At 40.6% G+C, this 27218-nt stretch overlaps 4 protein-coding genes across 6 annotated transcripts; all 4 read left to right on the forward strand.

Moving 5' to 3' along the window:
• Window positions 1-617: 617 nt before the first annotated feature.
• top2a (DNA topoisomerase II alpha) lies at window positions 618-13385 on the forward strand. Of its 3 annotated transcripts, none has more exons than XM_085170602.1 (35): window positions 618-805; window positions 1511-1657; window positions 1791-1881; window positions 1992-2055; window positions 2170-2315; window positions 2517-2614; window positions 2707-2919; window positions 3234-3407; window positions 3687-3788; window positions 3900-4037; window positions 4129-4267; window positions 4355-4512; window positions 4603-4728; window positions 5414-5524; window positions 6349-6454; window positions 6601-6710; window positions 6856-6948; window positions 7027-7141; window positions 7354-7475; window positions 7839-7987; window positions 8279-8510; window positions 8590-8724; window positions 8846-9046; window positions 9185-9380; window positions 9545-9636; window positions 9724-9873; window positions 9972-10055; window positions 10233-10433; window positions 10545-10665; window positions 11133-11288; window positions 11609-11792; window positions 11877-11932; window positions 12030-12149; window positions 12266-12504; window positions 12857-13385. In XM_085170602.1, the coding sequence occupies exons 1-35, from the start codon at window positions 788-790 to the stop codon at window positions 13004-13006; spliced, it is 4737 nt and encodes a 1578-aa protein (XP_085026728.1). In that variant the 5' UTR covers window positions 618-787; the 3' UTR covers window positions 13007-13385. The 3 variants fall into 3 exon arrangements, with proteins under 3 accessions (XP_085026728.1, XP_085026730.1, XP_085026729.1); XM_085170604.1 differs by having other exon boundaries at window positions 12039-12149; XM_085170603.1 differs by having other exon boundaries at window positions 11136-11288.
• Window positions 13386-14291: 906 nt separating this feature from the next.
• Window positions 14292-15719, forward strand: LOC146512942 (gap junction delta-3 protein-like). The gene has a single exon (XM_085170608.1). The coding sequence runs from the start codon at window positions 14751-14753 to the stop codon at window positions 15609-15611; it is 861 nt and encodes a 286-aa protein (XP_085026734.1). The 5' UTR covers window positions 14292-14750; the 3' UTR covers window positions 15612-15719.
• Window positions 15720-19085: 3366 nt separating this feature from the next.
• LOC146512943 (gap junction delta-3 protein-like) lies at window positions 19086-22456 on the forward strand. Its single transcript, XM_085170606.1, has one exon. It carries the CDS (start codon window positions 20106-20108, stop codon window positions 20970-20972), a length of 867 nt encoding a protein of 288 aa, XP_085026732.1. The 5' UTR covers window positions 19086-20105; the 3' UTR covers window positions 20973-22456.
• Window positions 22457-22695: 239 nt separating this feature from the next.
• LOC146512944 (gap junction delta-3 protein-like) lies at window positions 22696-26258 on the forward strand. Its single transcript, XM_085170607.1, has one exon. The coding sequence runs from the start codon at window positions 24276-24278 to the stop codon at window positions 25140-25142; it is 867 nt and encodes a 288-aa protein (XP_085026733.1). The 5' UTR covers window positions 22696-24275; the 3' UTR covers window positions 25143-26258.
• The last annotated feature ends 960 nt before the right edge of the window (window positions 26259-27218 follow it).

Raw genomic sequence — 27218 nt, forward strand, 5'->3', positions numbered from 1 at the left:
TTTTTTTTGTAATTAATTTTAGTATATTTTTAAATAGGATGCGGTATTTTAGTTGATTTGTAATTTCTTTATAACTTCGTCTTAGTTTGTTCCTTTATTGTGTGTTTCTGGAAAGCGCATTGTTATGATAGTTACTATTATTGTTATCAGTCTATTACAGTTGATAAAAAGTGAATATTAACGTTTGAGACCGCTCAGTCCGCCTCTATTAAAAAACGAGAAACGTGAAATCATCAGGGAAAAAAAGCTTCGTTTGTACTTGTAGAACAAAAATTTCAAGAACATTGAAAACAAAATAGTAATAATAAAATATAGGTCGCATTTCTTCATTAGACACTATCAAAATAGAGCTGACATGAAATTTTTTATCCAAAACAAGGAAACAGGCTATTTTGTTTCCCTCCTAACTCTTTTCCTGTCTGTTCTTGAATTCCCAGCACGTAGGTTACTTCTTTTTGAATGCTGATTGGCTGTGATACAAGAGATGGGTGGGCTCATGCCACTTTTACCGTCGACGATTGGTTATTTAACTGAAAAAGAACGGATTTGCTGCTCTCATTGGAGGAATTCGTCACGCGCTCAGTAGTATGATTGGTCAATATAGCTGGCGGGAGATGTTGCCACAAAATTTCGAATATTCATACTGGGACCTCAGCTCAGGCAGCGAAGGAACGTTTTAGTGCAGGCAGCCGTTATTTTTGAGGGTAGCTGGGATTTATTTAGCTTGTTGCAAACCTAGAGTGTACTATATTTCAAACGAAGGGCTTTAACATTAAATACAAGAAGAATGGCTGAACCGTTGAAGGTAACGTTACTGTCGCTTTCATATTTGCTGCTAACGTGTTATTAGGCTTACGTGCTAACCTGCTACAACTGTGAGTTAAACTTCTAAGAAACAGTTAAAGGCACTTGGCTAACGTCGTGACCTGCTTAATGTAACAGTGTGCGATGTTTAGACGTAATAATGCACTACTTGCAGAGTGTCCCTTTTAGTAACTTAACAACTAGTCCTAACTCTTGGCACAACAGCTTGTAAACATTAACTATAGCTAATGCTGCTAAGCCAGTTGAAATGGTGTTACCCCTGCATTCATTCTCCTCGCATTATTTATTGTGTTTGAAATAAAAACTGTCCTTAAATACTAAGCTAAACCCTGTCCTTGAGCCTCAAATGTAATCAGAGCCAAGCAATTTTCTCTCCCCCCCCCCCCCTCCCCCGTACATTTACATTGATGTGTTTTTTGTGCAGTAAAAAATGCAAAACTGTCAGCAAGTAGCACTATAGATGATGTTGATCATTATATTAAGGTTTCCTGCAGTACAAAGATAAGTCCCATCTTCGTTACGGTGCAAGGCCTATAGAAGATATCAGTATATTGATATGATTTAAAGCTTTTCATTTATTTATTTTTTGCACCGTGTGAGGGAGAATTGCTTTCGTTATGCATAATGACAATAAAGAGTGTTGAGTGATGAATCTTAAAAGATAACCTTGTGTCGTTTTCATCAGGCCTTTTTGGAGAACAAGCCGGTGGAAAAGCTGAAGAAGGATCCTAAGCGGCTGTCAGTGGAGAGAATCTATCAGAAGAAGACGCAGCTGGAGCACATTTTGCTCAGACCGGACTCCTACATAGGCTCTGTTGAGCCTGTCACTCAGGTAAGAAGTTTTAAAATTTCTTTAACAGTCATGTGTAACAATCTTTTTTTTTTTTTTTTTTGACTGCACAGTTATGGTTCTTATTGAATGAACGCATGCAAGCTTCTTGTAATTATTTAACTTTTTTCATTAGCAAATGTGGGTGTTTGATGAGGATGCTGGACTGAACTGCCGTGATGTGACCTTTGTGCCTGGGCTCTACAAGATTTTTGATGAGATCCTTGGTAAGTAAAAAGCTCCTGCAATTATAGATGTCCATGACAAACCTTTATTAAACAGTGTTTTAGCTCCAGTAAAATGTAGTAAAAATAGATTTTACTTTCTCTTCCCATAGTAAATGCAGCTGATAACAAGCAGAGAGATAAGGGCATGTCCTGCATCAAGGTCAACATTGATCCGTGAGTTGTGTATAACGGTGCACTACCAAGTTTAAGATATTAAAATACAAAGTAACTCTACTACAGCTATCAGCTGACAAATCAAGCGCTTGTGTATGTTTTTGTTCCTTTTAGTGAAAACAACACCATCAGTGTATGGAATAATGGGAAGGGTATTCCTGTGGTGGAGCACAAAGTGGAGAAAGTCTATGTACCTGCTCTTATCTTTGGACAGCTCCTCACTTCAAGTAACTATGATGATGACGAGAAGAAAGTCACTGGTAAGATTGATGAATTTGAGTGCTTTATATAATACTGATTGTTTTCTGTCATTCTTAATGAGAAAATATTCTGTATAATTACAAAGACTCCCTTTTACATCATTATGTCCAACACAATTAATGCTGAAATTTTAGCGTTTTATTAGGAAAAAAGCCTAATTTAATGTTCAATCTGGTCCTAACTCTATAAATGTTCTTCAGGTGGACGAAATGGATACGGTGCCAAGCTTTGCAACATCTTCAGTACAAAGTTCACTGTCGAGACTGCTTGTAAACAGTCGAAGAAGTGCTTCAAGCAGGTATGAAGGAAGATCGACCTCATTTCCCACTTTCATTTTTATGTCTTGATTGGGGAGAATGTCATTTTCTGTTATGCCCATGTTTTCCATAGACTTGGTATGACAACATGGGCAGAGCAGGGGAGGCTGGCATCAAACCGTTTGATGGAGAGGAATACACTTGCATCACCTTCAGACCAGATCTGGCCAAGTTTAAGATGAGCATCCTTGACAAAGACACAGTGGCTCTGATGACCAGGAGGGCCTATGATATTGCTGGATCCGCTAAGGGTGTCCGGGTGTTCTTAAATAGCAAGAAGCTACCAGTAAGTTACTGTGATCTTTAACTTTTTCCCGTTAACTCTTAATGTTTTGGGAAGTAATTTTATTAAGCTTTTTAATATATTATGTGTATTTTAAATGTTGACTGAAGACTTCATTCACAAAGTTAAACCTAAAATTCAAAGCTTTTTGTGGACTTATAAAAAGTAGTCACTTACCTCACTTAAAATTATTTCTACTAACTTCATTTAATGGAATATTTGATGTTAGCAAGACAAATCTTGCATGTTACATCCTAATTTGTTTGGGCTAAAATGCATTGAAAACTGATATAAACCATATGAACTTCACACTTAAGGTTACAGGTTTCCGTAGCTATGTGGACATGTATGTGAAAGACAAGGTGGATGAACTGGGTGGTCCTCTTACTGTCATCCATGAGACTGTCAACGAGCGCTGGGAGGTCTGCCTCACCATGAGCGAGAAAGGTTTCCAGCAAGTCAGCTTTGTCAACAGCATTGCCACAACAAAGGTAATAACTCAGTGCATTGGATTTGATCTAATGCATATATTGTGTCTATGTGTAGGCTGTTGTTAAATCAGTAATTTAAATGATTAAGTTTGTTGGAAAGCTGTCTAAATTTACATCTTTGAGCAGCTCTGAAATAGTTTAAGAATGATTGAACTAGACTGAGCTCTCTTGGCAGCCAAGCAGAAGTCTGGCTGCTCTCCAGCCACTTTGTGTCACTATGATTAAGACCTACGGTGTTTATTCTCTAAATGGATCTTGTTTTTGTCCTCTGGACTTTAGGGAGGCAGGCACATTGATTATGTGGCTGACCAGGTAGTTAGCAAGCTCATTGAAGTGGTGAAGAAGAAGAACAAAGCTGGGGTGACAGTCAAGCCTTTCCAGGTATTCATTTAATTTATTTTTTAATGAAAATGAATATGTAAGTGTATTCCGTAAAAATGTTTGTTAACAAAATGCACAACTGAGTGCTCTTCACGTTTTTTTTCCATTTAGGTGAAGAACCATATGTGGCTGTTTGTCAACTGCCTGATTGAAAACCCCACCTTCGACTCTCAGACCAAAGAGAATATGACTCTGCAGCAGAAGAGTTTTGGCTCCACGTGTCCTCTGAGTGAGAAGTTCATTAAACAGGTGCTGATGAAAAGCCACCAGCAGTGTATTTCTCACAAGTTTAATCATTCATCGATTTCACTAACTGGTGTCAATCCTTTGTTGCACTTAGGCCACATCTTGTGGGATTGTGGAAAGTATCATGAACTGGGTGAAGTTCAAGGCTCAGTCCCAGCTCAACAAGAAGTGCTCAGCTGTTAAACACACAAAAATCAAAGGTGTGCCAAAACTGGATGATGCCAACGATGCAGGTAATGTGCGCCACAGTCGGTACAGTTCAGCATCCCGAGAATGGAGATGACCTGCAGTCCTACTGTACTCACTATATTTTCTTACAGGTGGGAAGAACTCCATTGGCTGCACGCTGATTCTTACAGAGGGCGACTCAGCCAAGACACTTGCTGTGTCTGGGCTGGGAGTGGTCGGAAGGGACCGCTATGGAGTCTTCCCTCTCAGAGGAAAAATGCTCAATGTCCGGGAGGCTTCACATAAACAGGTTAGGCTAGCAAATATAATGATTGCTTGAATCATTTATTTATTTAACAGCTGTGAGTAAAACTTGTTTGATTTTTTTTTTTCTAATCAGATTATGGAAAATGCAGAAATCAACAACATCATCAAAATCATCGGTCTTCAGTACAAAAAGAACTACAGTGACCCAGAATCCCTCAAGAGTCTGCGCTACGGCAAGATCATGATCATGACAGATCAGGTGTTTTGGCTGATCTTTATTTTCACTCCTTTCCTACCTTCCCGTGTCTTATTTGTATTGATAATATTCAGGATGTTCATGTTTCTGTGTGCCTACATATATGTAAGGATAGGTCTTTGTGACCATAATGGTTTTGTCTGTGCATACTGGCCCTGGAGCCTTTCATAAGGTGCCAATGCTGCAGGAACAAATGGATGGTTAGAGCAGGTACAAATCCAGTGTAATGTTAACTGTGAGCCCATTTTTAAGAGGAAACATGCACTTAACCTGAGGAAGGTATCCTTCCCCTACAGCTGTGAAGAGAGCTACTAAGTAATTTTCACTGAGCATGACTTTGAAAGCTATGACTCAATTTAGATTAGTGGGGCAGCTGAAGCTTAATATGAGCCTCAGATGGATGTTTGAGTGAATTTTTAGTTTTTCTTCATCGAGCAAGGCTTATGAATTTTGTTCATTATTTGCCAACACAGTGACTTTCAGATGGAAAAACAGGATCATCACTACGATTTCTAGTAACAATGCACATGTCCTACTCTCACATATATGGGGAAATAGACTCTGAATTGGTGGATGGATGCTAATATACTAATGTTGTCACAGAGCACTTTACTAACCCTTTTTTGTCATCACTCAATTACACACAATTACTTTGTTATAATATATCTGACCTGTGTTATTGTCACAGGATCAAGATGGCTCCCACATTAAGGGCTTGTTGATCAACTTCATCCACCACAACTGGCCTTCGCTGCTGCGTCACAACTTCCTGGAAGAGTTCATCACCCCCATCATCAAGGTATGTAGATGCTCTAAAAAGCCCTTTGCAGACTTGCCATGTGCAATATTGTTGGCTTCATCTGGCAGTTTACATGATGTGTTCTTTCATTCAGTCATGGATCACTTACAACTTCATACCTACAATAGCAATAGAGAGAGTTGTGATGTGCCATGTTTTGTTGTTACAACACAACCGAGTAATATGAGTTTGTTTTTCTAAGACAGGGGTGGGCAATTCCAGGCCCCGAGGGTCTGTTTCCTGCAGGTTTTAGATCTCACCTTGGGTCGACACACCTGAATCACATGATTAGTTCGTTACCAGGCCTCTGGAGAACTTCAGGACATGTTGAGGAGCTAATTTAGCCATTTAAATCAGCTGTGTTGGTTCAAGGACACATCTAAAACCTGCAGGGACACCGGCCCTCGACGCCTGGAATTGCCCACCCCTGTTCTAAGATCTTATTGTTCCTATGAGCCTTCTTCGCAACATGCACACATTTGTTTTGTTTTTCTTCCCTCAAAGACACCTGAGAGATGAACAGTTGAGATATGGCATGTGCTTATTTGTTAATGTGTCTGAGTTTTTACCCATGTTGGAAATTTGAAACAATACTGCCATCTGCTGTCAAAACCTCAGAATACTCAGAGCTTAATGGAAAGCTTGGTTTCTCTCTCTCCCCCCCCCCCCCCCCCTTTTTTTTTATTTTTTATTTTTTTTTATTCCAAGTTACTTTTAAATTAAGAATCCACATTTTTTTTTAATAATGTTAAAATGTGAAAAGCTTTAAATGACTAGGCGTCAAGAACCATGGTGATGGACATCTTATTTCTGTGTCTCTTCAGGCGTCTTTTAAGAAAAATCAGCTGTCTTTCTACAGTATTCCTGAATTCAATGCATGGAAGGAGAGCCAGCAAAACCACAAATCTTGGAAAATAAAATACTACAAAGGTTTGTTACAAACCCCTGTGTGGTAGTAAAACAGACAAGTAAGCAACACATAATGCATATGGCCATTGTCATTGTTATAGTTTCTATATTGTTTTGTTGTAACTTGTACAATCTCTTTTGTTCTTTTGTGGCTATTGCCCATCTAGGTTTGGGAACCAGCACATCACAGGAAGCCAAGGAGTACTTCTCTGATATGCAGAGACATCGTATCCCATTCAAGTACTCAGGACCTGAAGACGATGAAGCTATCACCCTTGTAAGATGTTACCCATCTGTGTGGATCATTTCTTGGCCAATTTATATTTGAGCTGGGCTTTTTAAACATCCTGTAGGCCATGACTAAGAGTTGGAGCATTAGTTCTTGGGTCTGTTTTTACAATTCTTTTTTTTTCTCTGGGAAGGCCTTTAGCAAGAAGAAAGTGGAAGAGCGAAAAGAGTGGCTTACCAACTTTATGATGAACAGACGCCAGCGCAGAGAGCACAACCTGCCTGAGGTAATGTCTGTGCAGCTGGTGAACTCAATATCTTGTTTCTGTTCTGTTAAGTTTGACTGTTTTACTGTCTCTTTGCAGGAGTACCTGTACGGTCAGTCAACCAAGTCCCTGTCGTACAACGACTTTGTCAACAAGGAGCTGGTACTTTTCTCCAACTCTGATAACGAGAGGTCCATTCCCTGCCTGGTGGATGGTACGTGAAATAATGATAATTAAGAAAAAAGGAAAGATTTAAAACCGTTAACTAATTATGGAGAAATAGAAAGCTGAGAGTTGTCCAGATCCAGTTTAAAATTTAAGTCATTTGAGCATGTGTTCAGGGAAGGGTTTGCTGAGTCTTCTTGACAGGTGTAAAAGGTTGTGAACTGCTGGTCTAATGTCTGGATGCATTTGTGTTTACATCAGGACTGAAACCAGGTCAGAGGAAGGTGATGTACTGCTGTTTCAAGAGGAACGACAAGCGAGAGGTGAAGGTGGCACAGCTGGCAGGCTCAGTGGCTGAGATGTCGGCCTATCACCATGGAGAGGTGAGGTGGCTTTAATGTGGGGGTTTTGTCAGTGTGTTTTTAATTTAGATTCTTGGTTTGACTTTTCAGTTTAACTGTATCATTTTTATGTTCAGAAAAATGTTCACTTCTTTTTAAATAAGCTTTGCTTTTGAATACTGTATGTTATTAGCCATCAAATTCTTATATCTAAGAGTAGCTGTCAATTTTGCCAGAACTTGAATTGTTACACATGGAGAAGATTCTGGTAAAATAAAGTTTATTTAAAGGAAAGTAGAAGCAGTGATCTTTCATAGAAAGATTTTTTAAAAAACCAATGCAAGCCATACTGGCTGTACATTGCTGTTTCTGTTGTATTTACTCTAAACTCTTTCTTGTTTTCAGGTCTCTCTGATGATGACCATCATTGGTTTAGCCCAGAACTTTGTGGGAAGCAACAACATGAATCTCTTGCAGCCTCTGGGACAGTTTGGAACCAGGCTGCACGGTGGCAAGGACTCTGCCAGCCCTCGATACATCTTCACTATGCTCAGGTAAGCAGGATTTCTCATAGATTTAATAACAAAGTGCCAATGTAGGGAGCCAGCAACCGAAAAGAGGCTACTATTGGTCAGTGTTAAGGAGGCTTATTGTAGTTAAACCACTGTCACTTCTTGCACTGCTACATCATGCATTGTGGATGAATGAGTTGTATGTAAGTGTATAGAACTATCAGCCCATGTTCTGCACTTTTTTCATGAATCTAACAAAATGGGGAGAGTTTTTTTACATGGATTAGTTACTGAGTCACTAACAAAAATTCTCCCACCAATCTTTACTTCTAGCCCCCTCGCCCGCCTTGTTTTCCCAGCAGTGGATGACAACCTGCTCAAGTATAACTATGATGACAACCAGCGCGTAGAGCCTGAATGGTACATTCCCATCATCCCCACTGTGCTTGTGAACGGAGCCGAAGGCATCGGCACAGGTTGGGCCAGCAAGATTCCCAACTACGACATTCGTGAGATCATCAGCAACATCAACCGTATGCTCGACGGCGAGGAACCTCTGCCCATGGTCAGGATGGTTTCCTGAGATCTGTCATGTTGGGTGATTTGCTGTGCGAAAAACTAAGTGCTTGTTTTTCCTCCTACAGCTTCCAAATTATAAAGACTTCAGAGGCACAATTGAGCAGGTGATGGATAACCAGTACTTGAATAGTGGAGAGATCTCCATCCTTGATTCGACCACTATTGAAATCTCTGAATTGCCTGTAAAAACATGGACACAGGTTGGTCAATTAAGTCATTTCCAGAACATTTTACCACGTGTACGCATAGTGTTTATTAGATTGACTCAAATAAATACCCTCTTACCCTTTTGCTGAACTCTTCATGTACTTTCTCGTCTAGGCTTACAAGGAGAATGTGCTGGAGCCGATGCTGAATGGCACAGAGAAGGTTCCTCCTCTCATCACAGACTACAAAGACTACCACACTGACACCACAGTGCGCTTTGTGGTCAAGATGACAGAAGAGAAGCTGAGGGAGGCTGAGGCTGCTGGCCTCCATAAAGTCTTCAAGCTGCAGAGCCCCCTCACCTGCAACTCGATGGTAATGATTGCCACTTACTTGCACACATTCACAGCAGGATGAATAAAGTCTTCTATTGCTTTCCTGTGAAATCTCAAACATTTATTCGCATATTTCCAAACCCTGTGAAGCATCAGCATTTTTCCCTTTGTTTTCCAGGTTCTGTTTGACCACGTGGGTAGCCTGAAAAAGTATGAGTCTGTGCAGGATATTATCAGAGATTTCTTTGAGTTGAGGATGAAGTACTACGTGCTGAGAAAGGACTGGTTGGCAGGCATGCTGGGAGCAGAGAGCGCCAAGCTCAGCAACCAGGCTCGCTTCATCCTGGAGAAAATTCAGGGCACCTTGGTCATTGGTAAGTGCAAAGTTTCAAATAGATTCTGTGTTGTTGTTTATTTGTTTGTTTTTCAAGCACATTTTTCAATAACAGTAGAAAACCCTGTATATCTTCTGATATAGTTATTTATAGTTAGTTTGGTTGTTCCTTGATTAGTATTAATACTGTCCATGTGTGTGCAGAGAACAAGCCAAAGAAGGAGCTGATCCGCATGCTCCAACAGATGGGCTACGACTCCGACCCAGTCAAGGCTTGGAAACAGGCTCAGGAGAAGGTGGGACACTCTGATTCCGACAGTTACAACAAAATTCAGCTGCAACAGAGAGGGATGTTAAATAACCACCTGTGTGAACTCTCTTAGAATGAGGAGGAGATGGAGGAGGAGGAGGAGGGGGAAGGAGGAGAAAAAGACGACTCGACTGGACCGGACTACAATTATCTGCTGAGCATGCCCATGTGGTTCTTGACAAAAGAGAAAAAGGAGGAGCTGTGCAAACAGAGGGATGCTAAGGTGAGCTATGCGGCAAACCTAGTGATGCTTTAAGCTTGAAATGTTAGATTATTAGCTCCTGTGTTAATCAGTGTGTTTCTGTCCTAACTCTTGTACAGGTGACAGAGCTGAACACCCTAAAGAAAAAGAGTCCAGCAGACCTGTGGAGGGAGGACCTTGCTGCCTTCTCTGAGGAACTGGCGGTACTGGATCTTTTCTGTCTTCCTCTTTTCTTTTCTTTTTTCTGCTTTATATCCAATCAGTGCACTTTGTTAGTCATGTGATCAGACTGTGATAATGTTATATCTAAAGAACAACTGTGATCAGTGCTTTTGCTCCTGGTTAAACTTGTGATGTATTTTTCTTCTTCTTGTGTTTAGCGGGTTGAGGCAAAGGAAAAGGAAAATGCCACCCTTCCTGTAAAAACTGGAAAAGGCAAAGCAGTAAAGGTGAAAAAGGAGACTTTGCCCACTCCACAGGGCCGCCGCGTCATTCCACGTGTCACCAGCACCATGAAGGCTGAAGCTAACAGGAAGGCTGATCTGAAGAAAGGAGAGGGCAAGAGAGGAAAGAAAATCAAGGTATGTTTTCATATGTGATTGTGCATATAAACTGTTTTTTACATTAACACATTCAGAACAACAAACTGCCCAAAAGTAACATTTTTCTTGACCTCGTTTCTGTCTCTGAAGAGTGAAGATGTTGTGATGAAGATGGAGTTTGGAGAGGATGCAGAAAATACAGAGCCGGTTGAGGAAACGGGCTTAGCTGCACGGCTGAGCAAGAAAACCAAGACCCAAGCAGCAGAAAAAGGTAGAAATGACTGTTCAGGATATCGCCTGGAAATCATTTCAACTATGATCACACACCTCTGTGTACTGGTGTAACCACGAAGCTCTTTAGTGATATCTAGTGGCAAACCTGTAACAATACACATTTTGCAGACTTGACCTCCACAATCCTCGCTGGAGCAAAATCAAAATTAGCCTCTCAAGTTTTGAAAATTGCCGGCTCTCAACTAAATGATATTGTACTCAACATGAATACAAACTCCGTTTTTGGGGAATTATAGTTTGGATTAGGTTTTCAACAACCTAATCCAAACTATACAGACGTTCCTTCATGCACACAAAACTGGATTGTGTAAAATTTGGTGCTTGCTATAACATTCACTCAAAAATGTTGATAATCATAAGCAAGTTGCTATAATAAATATTAGTTTGCACTTAAATTTTACATTTTTGTTTAAGTTCATAAAGAAGTGCATTTCTCGTGTGCAGCAGCATCAAAGACGGGCAAGCAGACCACTCTTCAGTTCAAGCCTGTTACCAAGAAGAAAAACGCGTGGTCAGATGAGGATGTTGGCCTGTCGGACAGTGAAGTAGAGGCAGAGGAAGCGGCTGCCCCCAGAGAGCGCATAGAACGGAAAACCAAAGGTGAATCTGCTTGATGGCCCACACTGCTTCCTCTGCTGATGATAACTCTTTAAGTGGTGTGATTTCCTATTTATTTATGTTATGTTTGTCACACCTAAATGTTTTAGATAATTAAAAAATGTAAATATTAGACCAAGATAATACAGTAAACATAATGTTTTTTCTTTATTGTTAAGATTAACTTATCTGGAAATGAGCCAAATTGAAGGGTTTTTGAGCAGCATTTTAACACGAGACCTCAGCTTCTCGTGCTTGTTTTCTTTGACAAAGCGCAGCGTTACTAAAGCTGCCTTTTCGTTTTGTTCTTTTTACTGTTTAAGCTGCGGTGAAGTACAGCATGTCTGACAGTGAAGATGAATTTGATGACTGGGGGAAGAAGGACGCTCCAAAAAGGAAGGCTTTCATAAGTGATGATGATGATGCATGCTTCGCCCCAGATCCCAGCACTGTGTCGGACAATGATGTGGACTCTCCAGCTCTGCCTCCCAAAGCTCCAGAACCCACGTGAGTATAAGAAAAACCTTAATAAAAAGTATATTTCTTTTGTTTTAATGTACCTTAAAAACAAACCTTGTCTTTTCTCTGCAGGAAGAAGGTAGCAAAAAGCAAATCGACAGTTAAAAAAACAGACACAAAGTCGAGCTGTAAGTATTTTCACTTAGGATCATAGTTTGATGAATTTGAGAAATGTGGGGCCAAGGCTCTGAGGACTGGATATTTTGTCTCTGTGGCACTTTACAGCTCTGTCAGACGATCAGGAGCCAGCATCCAAGCCTCCAACTCAACGGAAAACCAAAGAGGCCGCACCGAAGAAGCCCGCCGCTGCCAAGAAACCAGCTGCATCCAAGAAGAAGGCTGCAGGTAACACAGATGTTTGTTTGGTCTTATAAAGGTCATAGGTAGATTTGAGCACATGATCATTATAAAACAAAGAAATCAACAAATTCTTTCTTTGGAATGTCGTTTTTTTTCTCTAGATGTGAAGCAGCCATCTATCTTGGATGCTCTCTCTAAGCCCAAACCTGCGTCCAGGGCTCCTGCTGCCAAGAAGGTCCCGTCATTCGATTCTAGCGACTCAGAGAGTGAAAAGAAAGCTCCCGTCACAAAACAGAAACCTGTTCTTAAACGTAAAAAGAACATCAGTGATGACTCTGACAGCAGCTCCTCAGGTGACCTCATGTCACGCCTCAAATCCAAGACGACTGCTGGCACCAAGGTCAGTTTTTATACTGAACACTCATTTTCTTTTTATGTGTTACGTCATAAGATCTGATTCAAGTATTTCAGAAGTTGGCATATTCCTGCAGTACAGTAGCCCAACCTCAGGAAGTAAAACTCTAAATATAAAATGAAATACTATAAACTCTGACCACGAAAAAGTGGCTCAACAGTGAAGCTATTAAAAGAATAAAAGTAGCTTTTTAAATGGTGACATTTGAAATAAAACTACTGACTTAAGTAGAACAAATGATTCTCTGCTACACATGTTTAGATTTTAAAGGTTTCCTGTATCCATCCTGTGCTAATATAATCACTGTTAATCCTTTTAATCTCCTTTTCTGCTACAGAAGAGCAAGAAGTGGGAAGAGGATGAGAGTTTCCAGGTTTCAGACCCTGAAGAAGCCGCTCCTGTAGCTGTAGCACCACGGGATAAACCCTCACGGGCCCGGAAACCCATCACCTACAACCTGGACTCAGATGAAGATGAAGATTTTTAAATAATGGTTCCCATGTTGTTGTTTCCAAAACATGAGTCATGTAGTGTGCCATGCAGGTAATATTGAACTCATTTTATCTGTTGAAGTTTAGCTGCATTTACACTCGCCTCATATATGGACCTTGGACCAGCAATCTGTAACTTTTAAATTAAAAAAAAAAGACAAACAAAAACTCACCATTGTTTATTTAAAGAAAAAAAAATGTATTATTTCAAAGAGAAGGAAAAAAAAGCTGGTATACAAGTCTAGTTTTAATAGTATTTGTTCTTAGCTTCTGGGTGTATTATTAAATCCACTTGTTTGTGTTTTGTGCTGTCCTGTAAATATTTCTTTGGCGGTTCAGTTTATACCTTTAAAAAATAAAGTTTGTTTTTATTGATTGCATGGTGTGTTTGATTTGTGTCACCGGGTTGTGTTGGGGCTCCTGTTTAATGAAAAAAGCTACTTGCTTTAATTTTGTAGAAAGATTTTAATGCAATGCAGCAGTAGGAGCATCCAAATATACACTATATTGCTAAACGTATTCACTTATCTGCCTTCAAACACATGAATTTGAGTAAACTCCCGTTCTTAATCCGTGGGGTTTAATATTGGCTCTGCAGGCCAGTCGAGTTCTTCCACACCAGACTCATCCATGTCTTTATGGCCCTTGCTTTGTGCACTGGTGGACTCGTCCATCAGATTGGCAGACAGGAAAGTGATTCATTGCTCCAGAGAACACGTCTCCACAGCTCTAGAGTCCAGTGGTGCCATCCCAGACTTTGTATTGAGCTCAGTGATGAAAGGCTTGTATACAGCTGCTCAGCTATGAAAAGCCACCCTACACACTGTTCTTGAGTTAATCTAAAATATTTGTAGAAGCAGTCTGCATGCCTAAGTGCATTTGTTATACACCTGTGGTCATGGAAGTGATTGGAGCACATGATCCAATGATTTGGATGGGTACCTGCCTCTCGCCCTAAGACAGCTGGGATAGGCTCCACACCCTCATGGACCCTAAATTGGAAAAGAGGATGAATGAATAAAAATATTAAACTTCAAAAACTAAAAAGTGATTTGATTTGGTTATTACTAATCGAATCAACCAGACTACATGCAGAATTTTAAACTTTGATGCAAGCACTCATATGATCAGGGAATGTGAAAGTACAGCTTTCTGCCATTTAGGAAACTTACTGTTTTCCTTACTTGGGAAAACAAACGTGACGGTAGGTCATGAGTCTCTGCATAGTAGATTAACACTGTCGTCAGACTATTTTATCTTGGCATCTCTGGCATCTCTGAAATGTAGGAGTTAGGTTTCAACCTGTCCATTAGCAAAGTTCAAATGTATGAAATGGAACCTTGGATCAGTCTTGAGGTTGGTTACTGTACTCTACAATGTTAGCTGGTTGTATTTTATGCTAACTGAAGGAGAAAAGAACTGAAAGGATATATTACAGGCTGTTGCAACAGGGTTTTTTTTCCTGAAGTGTTGTCCTTTATGTACTCTCTTTGCGGGTTCTTTGCGTCATTTTTGGTTTCAGCCCACTAAGACAGCTCGCTGAGCAACTAAGGTGGATAGACCTTGAAGCAACATTTAATCAGGTTTGATGGGTTCAGTTAAACCGTGAGTCACTGATTGGAGATTACAATAACAAGAATTCTAGTTTCATTTTAAAGACAAAGGCAGCATTTGCTCTGAGACGAACAGGTGAACAAGCCTCCAGACTTCCAAGAAGCCAGACCTGACAGAGCTGCAGTCATGGGTGAGTGGGGCTTCATCGGTGGATTATTTAATGACTTCCAGACCCATTTACCGATGCTGGGTCGTTTCTGGCTCGTCCTCGTTTTGGTGTTTAGGATACTAATCCTGGGAACTGTGGCCAGTGAAATGTTTGAGGACGAGCAGGAGGAATTTACCTGTAACACTCTCCAGCCAGGATGTAAGCAGGTGTGTTACGATGAGGCTTTCCCCATCTCCCAGTACAGATTTTGGGTGTTTCATTTGATCCTCATCGCTACACCTTCTCTGCTTTACTTCGTGTATGTAACACATCAAGATCACAAGAGGGCCAACAGCTCCTCGTTGAGGAAAAGGAGCAGCAGGAAGAACAGAGAAGGAAAAACTTTCAGGGCACTCTACATTATCACTGTGATCTTCCGCATACTGGCAGAAATCGGCTTCTTATTTGTCCAGTGGCGTCTCTACGGCTTTGAGGTGAAGGCCCATTTCCCATGTAGTCGTTCTCCCTGCCCCCTAACAGTGGAGTGCTTCACTTCCCGGCCTGCAGAGAAAACAATCTTCCTCCTCTTCTATTTTGCTGTAGGGGTAGTATCAGCATTTTCCAGCATTGTCGAGTTTCTCTACGTCTCTTGTAAGTGGTTTTGCTCAGACCAGGAGGACAGAATCTACCACTGTGACTGTGAGAATCTCCGCAACCACAAGCAAGAGGAAACAGAGGAGAAATCGGGAGGAGAGACGATGTCAGTGAGCACGGCCAGCAGTGTGAGAATGAAGAAGGGATCAGTGAGAAGCAACTCCAGTCGACAGAGCTCCAGCATTAGTCACAAGTACAAGAATCCAAGAGGAAAATATGTGAGCGCCTCGAGGCTTACATTGTGAGAGGACACATATGCTGCAATCACAGCATCCTCCTTTTTCTATCATCGCCACAGGGCGATCGTGGCTCAAGAGTTGGGAGTTCGCCTTGTCAATCGGAAGGTTGCCGGTTCGAGCCCCGGCCTGGACAGTCTTGGTCGTTGTGTCCTTGGGCAAGACACTTCACCCGTTGCCTACTGGTGGTGGTCAGAGGGCCCGGTGGCGCCAGTGTACGGCAGCCTCGCCTCTGTCAGCGCGCCCCAGGGTGGCTGTGGCTACAATGTAGCTTGCCATCACCAGTGTGTGAATGTGTGTGTGAATGGGTGGATGACTGGATATGTAAAGCGCTTTGGGGTCCTTAGGGACTAGTAAAGCGCTATATAAATACAGGCCATTTACCATTTAAATTTGTGACTACATTTCTAATTCCCTCTTCATGTTTTCCTCTTCATGTGTATTGGCGACATCATGAAGAAACTTATGGGAAAATGACAAAACAAGCACAGACGATAAGAAGGATGCATGAGAGACATCGTTGACTTGTTAGTTCTGCTGAATGACGAAAGTCTGCAAGCATTTTGACAGAAACATTTCCTGGAAAACACTTGACAAACTTCCTTACAGGTGATTGTTTTTTAGTCAGTGTTGCCCTTTTGTAGCTGTCAGATTCATCAAACATAGAACCTCTAACCCAGCAGGGGATTCAGGCCATACCGAGAGGAAAATAAAACCCAAGAAACCTTGAAATGAGTACTATTTTTATATTTCTTGGAGAGCCACGCCTTCATCCTACTGGTTCGACTTGCTCTTCTATCTTTTCCTTTCTCTTCTGCTTTCTCTCTCTCCTTTGTTTGTGTGAATGTTGGCATTTGGTTTTTGTGTTTCAGAAGTCAAGCCTCAACCTTACCTGCCCACACATTTCGAGACTGTGGCTAATTACTGTGTTGACTTTGCTGATTGCTTGTTGGCTTCTTAAGGCTGAGGAGTTCCTTCAGTTGACCCCAGGCTGTTGCACCACTCAGTGTAATTTCGTTTGCATGCTACACTACCAGTGGGCGAGGACCCTCTGCCTACGGTGAAGAGAGAGAATGGCTTCCTGAGTGTTCTAGGCTTTATTAAATTGACTCAAATAAATATACTTATATTTATCCAATGCTTTTAAGTCCACTTTGCCGAACTCTTTATTGACTTTCTGGTCCAGACCTAAAAGGAGAGTGTGCTGGAGCCGATGCTAAATGGCACAAAGAAGGTTTCTCTCATCACAGACTACAAGGTGTACTTCAGGGCATCAATGAGCTCCTGGACAAACTGAGGTGCAACCTGGCAGAATCAGATGGACTGAAACAAAACGACCCACGTGTCAAATGTCAGTGTTTATCGTGCTCCTCCTTGCACGAACAAGTAGATACTAGTCCTGCTGGTGGATTAAAGACCTTCTATGACCCCTCACCTCTGCTAGACTAAGTAACTGGCTCCTGGAATCTCCTCCATGCTTCTGATCAGATATATTAACATTGTGCATGTGTGTGTCAAGAACAACTAAAAGAAGGAAGCGATTACTGTTCTGCATAAATGGGCTACGATTCAATTCAGTCAAGGCTTCGGCAGACAAGATTTTTAGCCACAACAAACGACGACAATCGTGTGTTGTTTATTTGTTTGTTTGTTAATTTATTTCGATCATGTAAACAACATAAGGGTACATTTAGCAAAGAAAAGAAGAGAAAAAAATACTATACAAATAAAGTTAATTTATTTCAATATTGCTTCATCTGTTCCGATTCAGTTACACATCGAAAAGGAGTGGGAAGAAGTACACACTTCTTTAATCCCACCCCTTTGCCATAAGCTATCAGTCAATATATAGTCAGCTTCCTTACTGATATACTCTGTAGACTTCTGATAATATATACATCACATGATGAAATTTTCGAAATAGAGACATTCACTGAATTTCAACATTTTTCCTTTCTTTATAATTCAAGAAAATCATATCTTTATAACTTTGAGCTGCTTTATGTTTGGATGTTGCTTCCACTCCATATTCAAACTGTTCCACAGCTTCACTCTATGCACAGAAACACAAAAGCTTATACTTGTAGTACGCACCTTCACAATTTTGAAGTTACAAAAACCCCTTAAATTATAAATTCCTTGTTTTAAAAAAAACATACTCTCAGTATTACCTGGCGGTTCCTTATTTTTTGCTTTGAATAGAATTTGTGCTGTTTGGAATCTCACTAGATCAGCAAATTTCAATATTTCAGACTGCAAGAAAAGTGAGTTTGTATGATCCCTATAACCTGCACTGTGGATGATTCAAACTGTTTGTTTTCTTCTTTTATTTGAAGAGTAAAAAGTGAATGTAATGTACTTTTATGTAATGTAACGTACTGTACTCTGCACAATAGCTTAAGTAAGGTGAAACCAGTGAACAGTAGATAATATGAAGTGATGTCCCATCTAATACCTGCTTTCCCTTGTTTAGGATTCCAATGCTTGATTCTTTGGAATGAATACATCTTACGTGAGCTCTCCAGTTAAGTTTTCCATGTATTATTACCCCTAGAAATTATTATAATTTATTTGAATCTTAGCATTTGTATTTAAACTACTATTTCCAAACAACATAATTTTAGTTTTATTCAAATTTAATGATCATTTGTTCTCATCCAGTAAATGCTGCAGATCATCACCAGAGCAGAAAATGTTTGCAAAGAGTACCATTTTTAATACTCTGGACACTTTACAAATGTCATTGATGTGTAAGTTGAAAAATTTTGGGCCCAAAACTGACCCTTGGGGTACACCGCAACATGTACAGCCACATGTTGTTTTTTGTAATAAATAAATATTTTTGGCAGAATTATATTTTGCTTGTGTACAACTTAGATTTCTCCATCCATCCATCCATCCATCTCTATCTCTATCTATATATTTATTTTACAATAGTAGATATTTATTTTGAACCGGTGTACACCTGTCTTGTGGAAAACTTAGTCTGACATGGATATTACAGCATATCAGAGCCCTTAAAAATGTTGATAATCATACATAAGTTGTGAAGATTTGCACTTTAACTGTACAAGTTTGTTAACGTTTCACAAAGAAACCCATTCTTATGCAAAGCAGCATCAAAAACAGCACCGCTCTTTGGTTCATGCCCGTTACCAAGAAAGCCAAGAAAATCCTGGAGTCAGATGATGAGGGTTGATGGCCTGTCTGAGTGTTAAATGGAGATAGAGGAAGTGGATGTGCCCACAGAGTGCAGAGTGAACATGAAACTAAAGGTGAATCTGCTGATGAACCAGACTGCTGTCTCTGCTAATGGATTTCAGAATGATTGTTCTTTTGAAATAAAAAAAGAAAAGAAATAAAAAGAAATCATAGCACATTTATATTTGGCGTGTTTTTTTTTTTTTTTATCACTGCAACCAGTGCTCCTTGCACCGAGAGGGTCTCTTCATTGGACACCAATGACTTCGAAAGTGAAAGCAAAGCTCCAGAAAGAAAAAGGAGCTCAGTGACGACGCTGACAACTTCTCAGATAAACTCATATCACGCCTTGAAGCCAAGACAATTGCTGGCACCAAGGTCAATTTTTACAGTTCAACTCTCAGTGATATTTTCTATTATAAGATGAGATAAACTTTGTGAATCCCATGCAATGTTTATATGTGACATTAGACCCAAATGACAGAATGAATAAACTAAAACAAACCTTTGTTTCAGTGAGGCACAAGTCCAGGAGGCAACTAATAGCCCAGACAGTGGAGGAGAAAAACAAAAACTATGGACAAAGAGCACAACGTGACAAAAACGCACAAACAGGCTGAGGGTTTAAACAGACACACTGGTGTAAACAGAGACATGGGGAAAACTGCGGTACAAGACAGCTGAAATGAATCAATGACGATGAGATAGAGGAAGTAAAAGCACATACTAGACACAAAGATGCTACCAAACACAGTGGATGGGAAAAATAAAACAAAGTAGAGAATTTCATATAACCACAAGTTGGTACAACTGAAAGACAAATCAATGTTCAACCTATTTTATCTTGCCATCACTGTCATCTCTGGAACATAGCCGAGTCAGTATATTTCCACCAGAGTCAATTTCAAAGAGTCAAAACCACGTATATATCCTAAAACAGAAAGAAATTTGGAGCAGTTGGCTCTATAATGTTAGTGGGTAAGAGTTTCTTAAAGGCTCGTAGGCTGCTGTTATCGTTTTATGTCTTTAATGATATTGTTGATAGTCTTTGCAGGTTCTTATATAATGTTTTATTTTTGGTTTAAGGCCACTGGAGTATGAACTCAATCAACACTTAGGATGGATACACCTTGACGCTACCTTTGATCACTTTTATTGGGTACAGTCTCACTGTGAGTCATATATTGGAGATTATAATAGCAAGAATTCTAGTTTCATTTTTAAAACAAAGGCAGCGTTTGCTCTGAGACAGACAGGTGAACAAGCCTCCAGACTTCCAAAAGGCCTGACAGAGCTGCAGCCATGGGTGAGTGGGACTTCATTGGTGGATTCTTTAAAGACCTCCAGACTGAGTCGCCGATGCTGGGTCGTTTCTGGCTCGTCCTCATGCTGGTATTTAGGATAGTGATCCTGGGAACTGTGGCCAGTGACATGTTTGAGGACGAGCAGGAGGAATTTACCTGTAACACCCTCCAGCCAGGATGTAAGCAGGTGTGTTATGACTTAGCTTTCCCCATCTCCCAGTACAGATTCTGGGTGTTTCATATAGTCCTCATCGCTACACCTTCTCTGCTTTACCTTGTGTACGCCACACACCAGCATAACAAGAGTGCCAACCCCTCTCCATCAAAGAAAAGGAGCAGCAGGGAGAACAGAGAAGAAAAAGCTTTAAGGACACTCTACATTATCACTCTGATCTCCCGCATAGTGGCAGAAATCGGCTTCTTATTTGTCCAGTGGTATCTCTATGGCTTCAAGGTGGAGGCCCAGTTCCCATGTGACCGATTTCCCTGCCCCTACACGGTGGACTGCTTCACCTCCCGACCTGCAGAGAAAACAGTCTTCCTCCTCTTCTACTTTGCTGTAGGGGTGATATCAGCATTTTCCAGCGTTGTGGAGCTTCTCTATAGCTCTGGGAAGTGGTTTTGCTCAAATCAGAAGAAATTGGAGCTATATGACCAATGTGACTGTGAGAACCTCCACAACCTCAAGCAAGTGGAGACAGAGGAGAAAGCAGCAGTAAAGATGACATCAGAAAGAACAGCCAGCAGTGCGAGAGCAAAGAAGGGATCAGTGAGAAGCAGCTACAGTCGAAAGGTATACAGCAGTGGTCACAAGTGCAAAAGTCCACCAGGAAAACATGTGAGCGCCTCGAGGCCTACATTGTGAGAGGACTGACTGCAATCACAGCATGTGTGATTCAGAGTCTTTTCTATTTTAAACCTGTGACTACATCTCTAACTCCATTTCATTTGAAATGATTTCACTGTTGATGTGTTAAACAGTATTTACAGTGGGACACTTTACAAGGATTGTTTGGAAAATGAGCAAAGAAAACACTGATGATAAGAAGGATGCATGCAAGACGTTGTTGTTTAAATGATTAAAGGCTGTAAACAGTTCAGGAAGGAAACATTTTCTGGACTACGCTTGATAAACTTGTTTAACGCTGATTGTTTTGTTTGTAACTGTGTCCCTTTTGTAGCTGCCAGAGGCAGAAACTCTAACTCAGCAGAGGATTCAGGTTGTACTGATAGGAAAAATAAGCACGGCAGCCTTTTAGAGAAAATTTCTATTAATTTGACAGTTCCTGGTGAGCCACACTGACCGAATTTAGCTGTTTTTTTCTTGACTAGATCTCAAATCTTTCTTATTTTGCTCACCATCAATCAGCAGTATCAATTAAAAAAATAATAATAATAAGCACATGGACTTATTTTGGAAAGGTCAGCTTTCCAAGGTCAAAGCTGACCTTCAAAACATTTGAGCTGAACTTATTTTAAAATTGCTGAATGTTTGGTGAAAAAAAAGAGTTGAATGAGCTGAAATATAAACATGTTAAAAGCTAAAATTCACAGAGACGAAGTTTCAAAGTTGGAAAGTAGTTGAATTTTTTTTTTTTTAATGTACCTGACTAGAATAGATACAAACAATAAAGATTTTGATCTCAATACTGTGAATAAATCATCAAAGTTTTAGTAAAACCCTTGCACTTGTTTTTACAAATTACCTCGGACTAGCTTAGCACAGTTTAGAAACATAATGCACATAAAGAGATTAACCAAGTGCACAAGAACTGCAATCAGAACTGTTTATGAACTGCAGAATTTACACTGTATGGGAGCGCAAGTGTTTGCTATGACTATAATTAGCACCACTGACAAACAATGGGCTGTGAGATCAGTTCCTTGATCATTAATATGGAAATTGTCATGTCGATTGATCAAAAACCACCAATCAAAGACCATTGATCCAAGACCATGAATACCATTCACGGAGTTGGGGAATGGCTGCAATCACACAATTATAAGATGGTGAAAGATGTACCCTTAGGCCCCCTCTTCTATTCAGAGATGGTCTTTCCCTTTTCATGTACATGGACTCCTTGAATCCTCAATCAAACCAGAGTTCCTCCCTGTCCAGGATGTGTACATCCTCATCATTGAAAGAGTGTCCACTGGCCTGTAGGTGTAAATAGACTGCAGAGTCCTGACCTGGTGAGGTAGCTCTACTATGTTGTGCCATCCCCTTGAGCAGAGGTCGTTTGGTTTCCCTGATGTATAAATCACAGCAATCCTCCTGCTACTTAACAGCGTACACTACATTATTCTGTTTGTGTCGGGAGAACCGATCCTTGGGATGGACCAATTTTTGGCGCCGCACATTTTGGGGTTTAAAAGCCACAGAGGTGTTAGAGGTGTTTAGAGAAAATGCGTCTCAGTTGTTCCTATACTCCTGACACATAAGGGATCACTAAGATTTTTTGCTTAGGCAGCAGTTGATCTCTCCTGGATTGCCTGAAGCATTCTTTAGGTGCCTTCCCAGCGTTTCTCTCACTGAAAATGTTACATCCGGATGAACAGAATCAGCTTTTTGGGAACTCCTTAACTGAATTAAAGAGCATGCATCAAGATATATTGCACATCATAAATCTAGCCTTAAATAAGATAAGGTAAACTTCAATGTTCAGTTATGCATTTTAACAGCTCAGTAATGCATCAACACTAAGCCTGGTCAGTCTTCCCAGAATGACCATCTTATGATGAACCATGCCAACAAGGCAGAACCATGGCAGACATTCTGCTGCCCTCTACTGTCCAAAGTGATACACATCGACTTGAAACACCAAACTTGAAGGACATGTTATAAATCATACCAGCACACAAACAGAGTGAAATGTACAGAAACACAAGCATATGCTGCATAAGTAATTCACAAAAGCGACAGCATATTTGTGTGGGTCACAGTGGCGTGGACAGTGCCAGCCTTCCATGCCCCATGGTCAGATCACCAGGCACTTTACAAACTACATGACCTCTAAATACCCTTGTTTTTACAGTTTGTGTGATTGAGTGGCAGCCTAGCATAAAATAAGCTTCAAATTACCATTAAAAATATATAAGTTACATTTGTTAGAACCACAGAATGCTAGTGTGGTGAGTTTGAAAAACTCAGCGAAAAACCGAAGAGGCTCAACCAAAGAAACCAGCTGCATTCAAGAAGAAGGCTGCAGGTATCAACACAAAGCTGTTCGGCTCAATTAGAGCTATGTGCTTTTTTATAACGCAGATGTTGGTTTGGTCTTATAACAGTCGCATGTAGATTTGAGCACAGCTGTTAAAAAGGAAAAAAAAAGAGAGTACAGAAACCTTTGCTTACAAGAAAAAAAAATCCCTCAGTGACGACTGATAGTAGCTCATCAAATAACCTCATATAACGCCATATCGAGACGATTGCTGGTGCCAAGGTCAGTTTTTATACTGAACTCTGAAAGATGGTTTCGTTTTAAGTGTTATATGATAAGATAAACTTTGATGATTCCATCTCATCTTTGCATGTGAAGGTGGACCAAAACGGCTGTGGAAAAACACTACAGTACAACAAAGAACACGAGCAGGCTGAGGATTTAAATAGACACATGATATAAAAAGGGAGATGGGAAAGGCCAGGGTATGACACACAGCTGAAATCAATCAATGATAATGAGACAGAGGATGTCCAACTAAATACTAGACACAAAGACAAAGGCTAGAGAACACCACTGATGCCAAAGATCATGATGCCTGTCAAATATTCTCCAGAAAATAGCTGATATTACTGAATTCAATTATTCTGACATCAATAATATGATACATTTCTGCTCATTAACTGGACAAAGTGACCAGTTGACACAGTAACTGCTGTTATACAGTGGTAAATATTTTTGACTGGCTTTCAAGCTGTCAATATGTAAGTAATGTGTTAACTGAAGTCAACAACAAGATGATCTCAATCAACACTTAGGATGGATACACCTTGACGCTACCTTTGATCACTTTTATTGGGTACAGTCTCACTGTGAGTCATATATTGGAGATTATAATAGCAAGAATTCTAGTTTCATTTTTAAAACAAAGGCAGCGTTTGCTCTGAGACAGACAGGTGAACAAGCCTCCAGACTTCCAAGAACACAGACCTGACAGTGCTGCAGTCATGGGTGAGTGGGGCTTCATCGGTGGATTCTTCGATATCCTCCACACCGAGTCACCGATGCTGGGTCGTTTCTGGCTCGTCCTAATGCTGGTATTTAGGATAGTGATCCTGGGAACTGTGGCCAGTGACATGTTTGAGGACGAGCAGGAGGAATTTACCTGTAACACCCTCCAGCCAGGATGTAAGCAGGTGTGTTATGACTTGGCTTTCCCCATCTCCCAGTACAGATTCTGGGTGTTTCATATAGTCCTCATCGCTACACCTTCTCTGCTTTACCTTGTGTACGCCACACACCAGCATAACAAGAGTGCCAACCCCTCTCCATCAAAGAAAAGGAGCAGCAGGGAGAACAGAGAAGAAAAAGCTTTAAGGACACTCTACATTATCACTCTGATCTCCCGCATAGTGGCAGAAATCGGCTTCTTATTTGTCCAGTGGTATCTCTATGGCTTCAAGGTGGAGGCCCAGTTCCCATGTGACCGATTTCCCTGCCCCTACACGGTGGACTGCTTCACCTCCCGACCTGCAGAGAAAACAGTCTTCCTCCTCTTCTACTTTGCTGTAGGGGTGATATCAGCATTTTCCAGCGTTGTGGAGCTTCTCTATAGCTCTGGGAAGTGGTTTTGCTCAAATCAGAAGAAATTGGAGCTATATGACCAATGTGACTGTGAGAACCTCCACAACCTCAAGCAAGAGGAGACAGAGGAGAAAGCAGCAGTAAAGATGACGTCAGAAAGAACAGCCAGCAGTGCGAGAGCAAAGAAGGGATCAGTGAGAAGCAGCTACACTCGAAAGGTCTACAGCAGTGGTCACAAGTGCAAAAGTCCACCAGGAAAATATGTGAGCGCCTCGAGGCTTACATTGTGAGAGGACTGACTGCAATCACAGCATGTGTGATTCAGAGTCTTTTCTATTTTAAACCTGTGACTACATCTCTAACTCCATTTCATTTGAAATGATTTCACTGTTGATGTGTTAAACAGTATTTACAGTGGGACACTTTACAAGGATTGTTTGGAAAATGAGCAAAGAAAACACTGATGATAAGAAGGATGCATGCAAGACGTTGTTGTTTAAATGATTAAAGGCTGTAAACAGTTCAGGAAGGAAACATTTTCTGGACTACGCTTGATAAACTTGTTTAACGCTGATTGCTTTGTTTGTAACTGTGTCCCTTTTGTAGCTGCAAGAGGCAGAAACTCTAACTCAGCAGAGGATTCAGGTTGTACTGATAGGAAAAATAAGCACGGCAGCCTTTTAGAGAAAATGAATATTATTCTTGTAGTTCCTGGTGAGCCACACTGACTGAATTTTCTTGTACTGGGTTTCAATTCTTTCTTATTTTGCAGTATATCTGATGATGGCCATCATTGTTTTGGGCCAGAATTTTGTGGCAATCAACAACTTGAATCAGATTATGACCTCACTGGTGCAATGGTCGCTTTAGGTACCCGTCCATTTAAAGGTAGATCGGAGGTTTATCCAGCTTGGGCGTTAACTGACTTCATATTCCAGTTGCCTGGAATCAAAAATGAAACACTGCATTAGAACACGTAGAAAGTAATAAAACATTAACAGCAGCGTATAATAAATACCTGCTTCTTTATCTTTTAGTTAACAAATTGTAAGAAACAGTTATAGGCTAACACTGTATACACTGTGTATACTGATGCAGGTTTCTCTCCATTTTAGGATTTATAAATACCCACTGCAGTATTCTCCTGTACTAGGTGTTGCCACTCAGGAGAAGTCAAAATTTCTCAAACTATTGTAGCATATTGTAGCATATCCTCTGTATAATCTGTGAATATCTAAGTTTCTGTACTGACTGATTAAAACGCCTGTAAAAACCAACAATGCTACCCTTCTGTTTCCAACCCAGCTGCAGCAGCAGCAACACAATGCACCAGGTTTCAACACTGGCAAGTGGCAGAAATGGCGGCTAGCAACAGCGGACGTGACTTTGTCGTATGGTATGGTCCTCATGATCCTGTAAAAGTTATTAAAAAGGAGAGGACACATGCTACCTTTTGCCTGGTTAGCCTTGCCAGAGTCTTTGCTTCCTTTGTTACTTAATTCATCCACATGGTTTCTATTAATTTTGTTAACCATTTTTATGAATTAGCTCAGGTTAGCTTAGCATATTTTACAAGCATAACACACAACAACATTTGAAACAAAAGAAATTAATCAGGGATATTTTCTGTGCTTCTGGACACATTACTGACCTGTGAAAAATCAGAAATAATGAGCAGAAGAAACATGCCAATGTTAGCCTGATCAGTCTTGCTAGGATAGTGATCTCATGACACCAATGGAAACAAGGCAGACCTATAGTAGGCATTCTGCTGCCCTCTGCTGTCCACAGTGGTACACACTGACTTGAAACACCAAACTTGTAGAGCTTTATAAATCATACCAGCATACAAACAGAGTAAAATGCACAGAAACACATGTATATACTGTATAATGAATTCACAAATGGACTGTGCCAGCCCTCCTGCTCTTCACCTCGTTCAGGTCAACAGGCGCTTTAAATACATGCCCTCTAAAGGTGGTGTTCATAAAGTTTGTGTGACTGAATGGCAAACAATTTAGCATTTGTCATGTCCTCTGCTGACAGTATGGTTAATTTTAACTTTTGTTGGAAACTAAATATAAATCAGTGTTCTGCACTTGGACAATTCGGCCGCTAAAGCTGCAGATATCTTGCACTACTTCCAGCCACTTCGCCTACCATGTTTTCTCAACTGTGGAAAACCTGCTTAAGAATAACTGTAACAAGAACATTCCTATCACCCTCACTGTGCTGATGCTTGGTGTTGAAGGCATTCACACAGGCTGGAAAACGAAGATTCCCAACTGCAAAACATGTGAGACTATTAGTAACATCCACTGTGTTTGACAGTGAGGAACCTCTGCCCACGTTGACGACAGAGAACG

Source organism: Neolamprologus multifasciatus, chromosome 8 (assembly GCF_963576455.1).
Source record: "Neolamprologus multifasciatus chromosome 8, fNeoMul1.2, whole genome shotgun sequence".
Taxonomy (NCBI): domain Eukaryota; kingdom Metazoa; phylum Chordata; class Actinopteri; order Cichliformes; family Cichlidae; genus Neolamprologus; species Neolamprologus multifasciatus.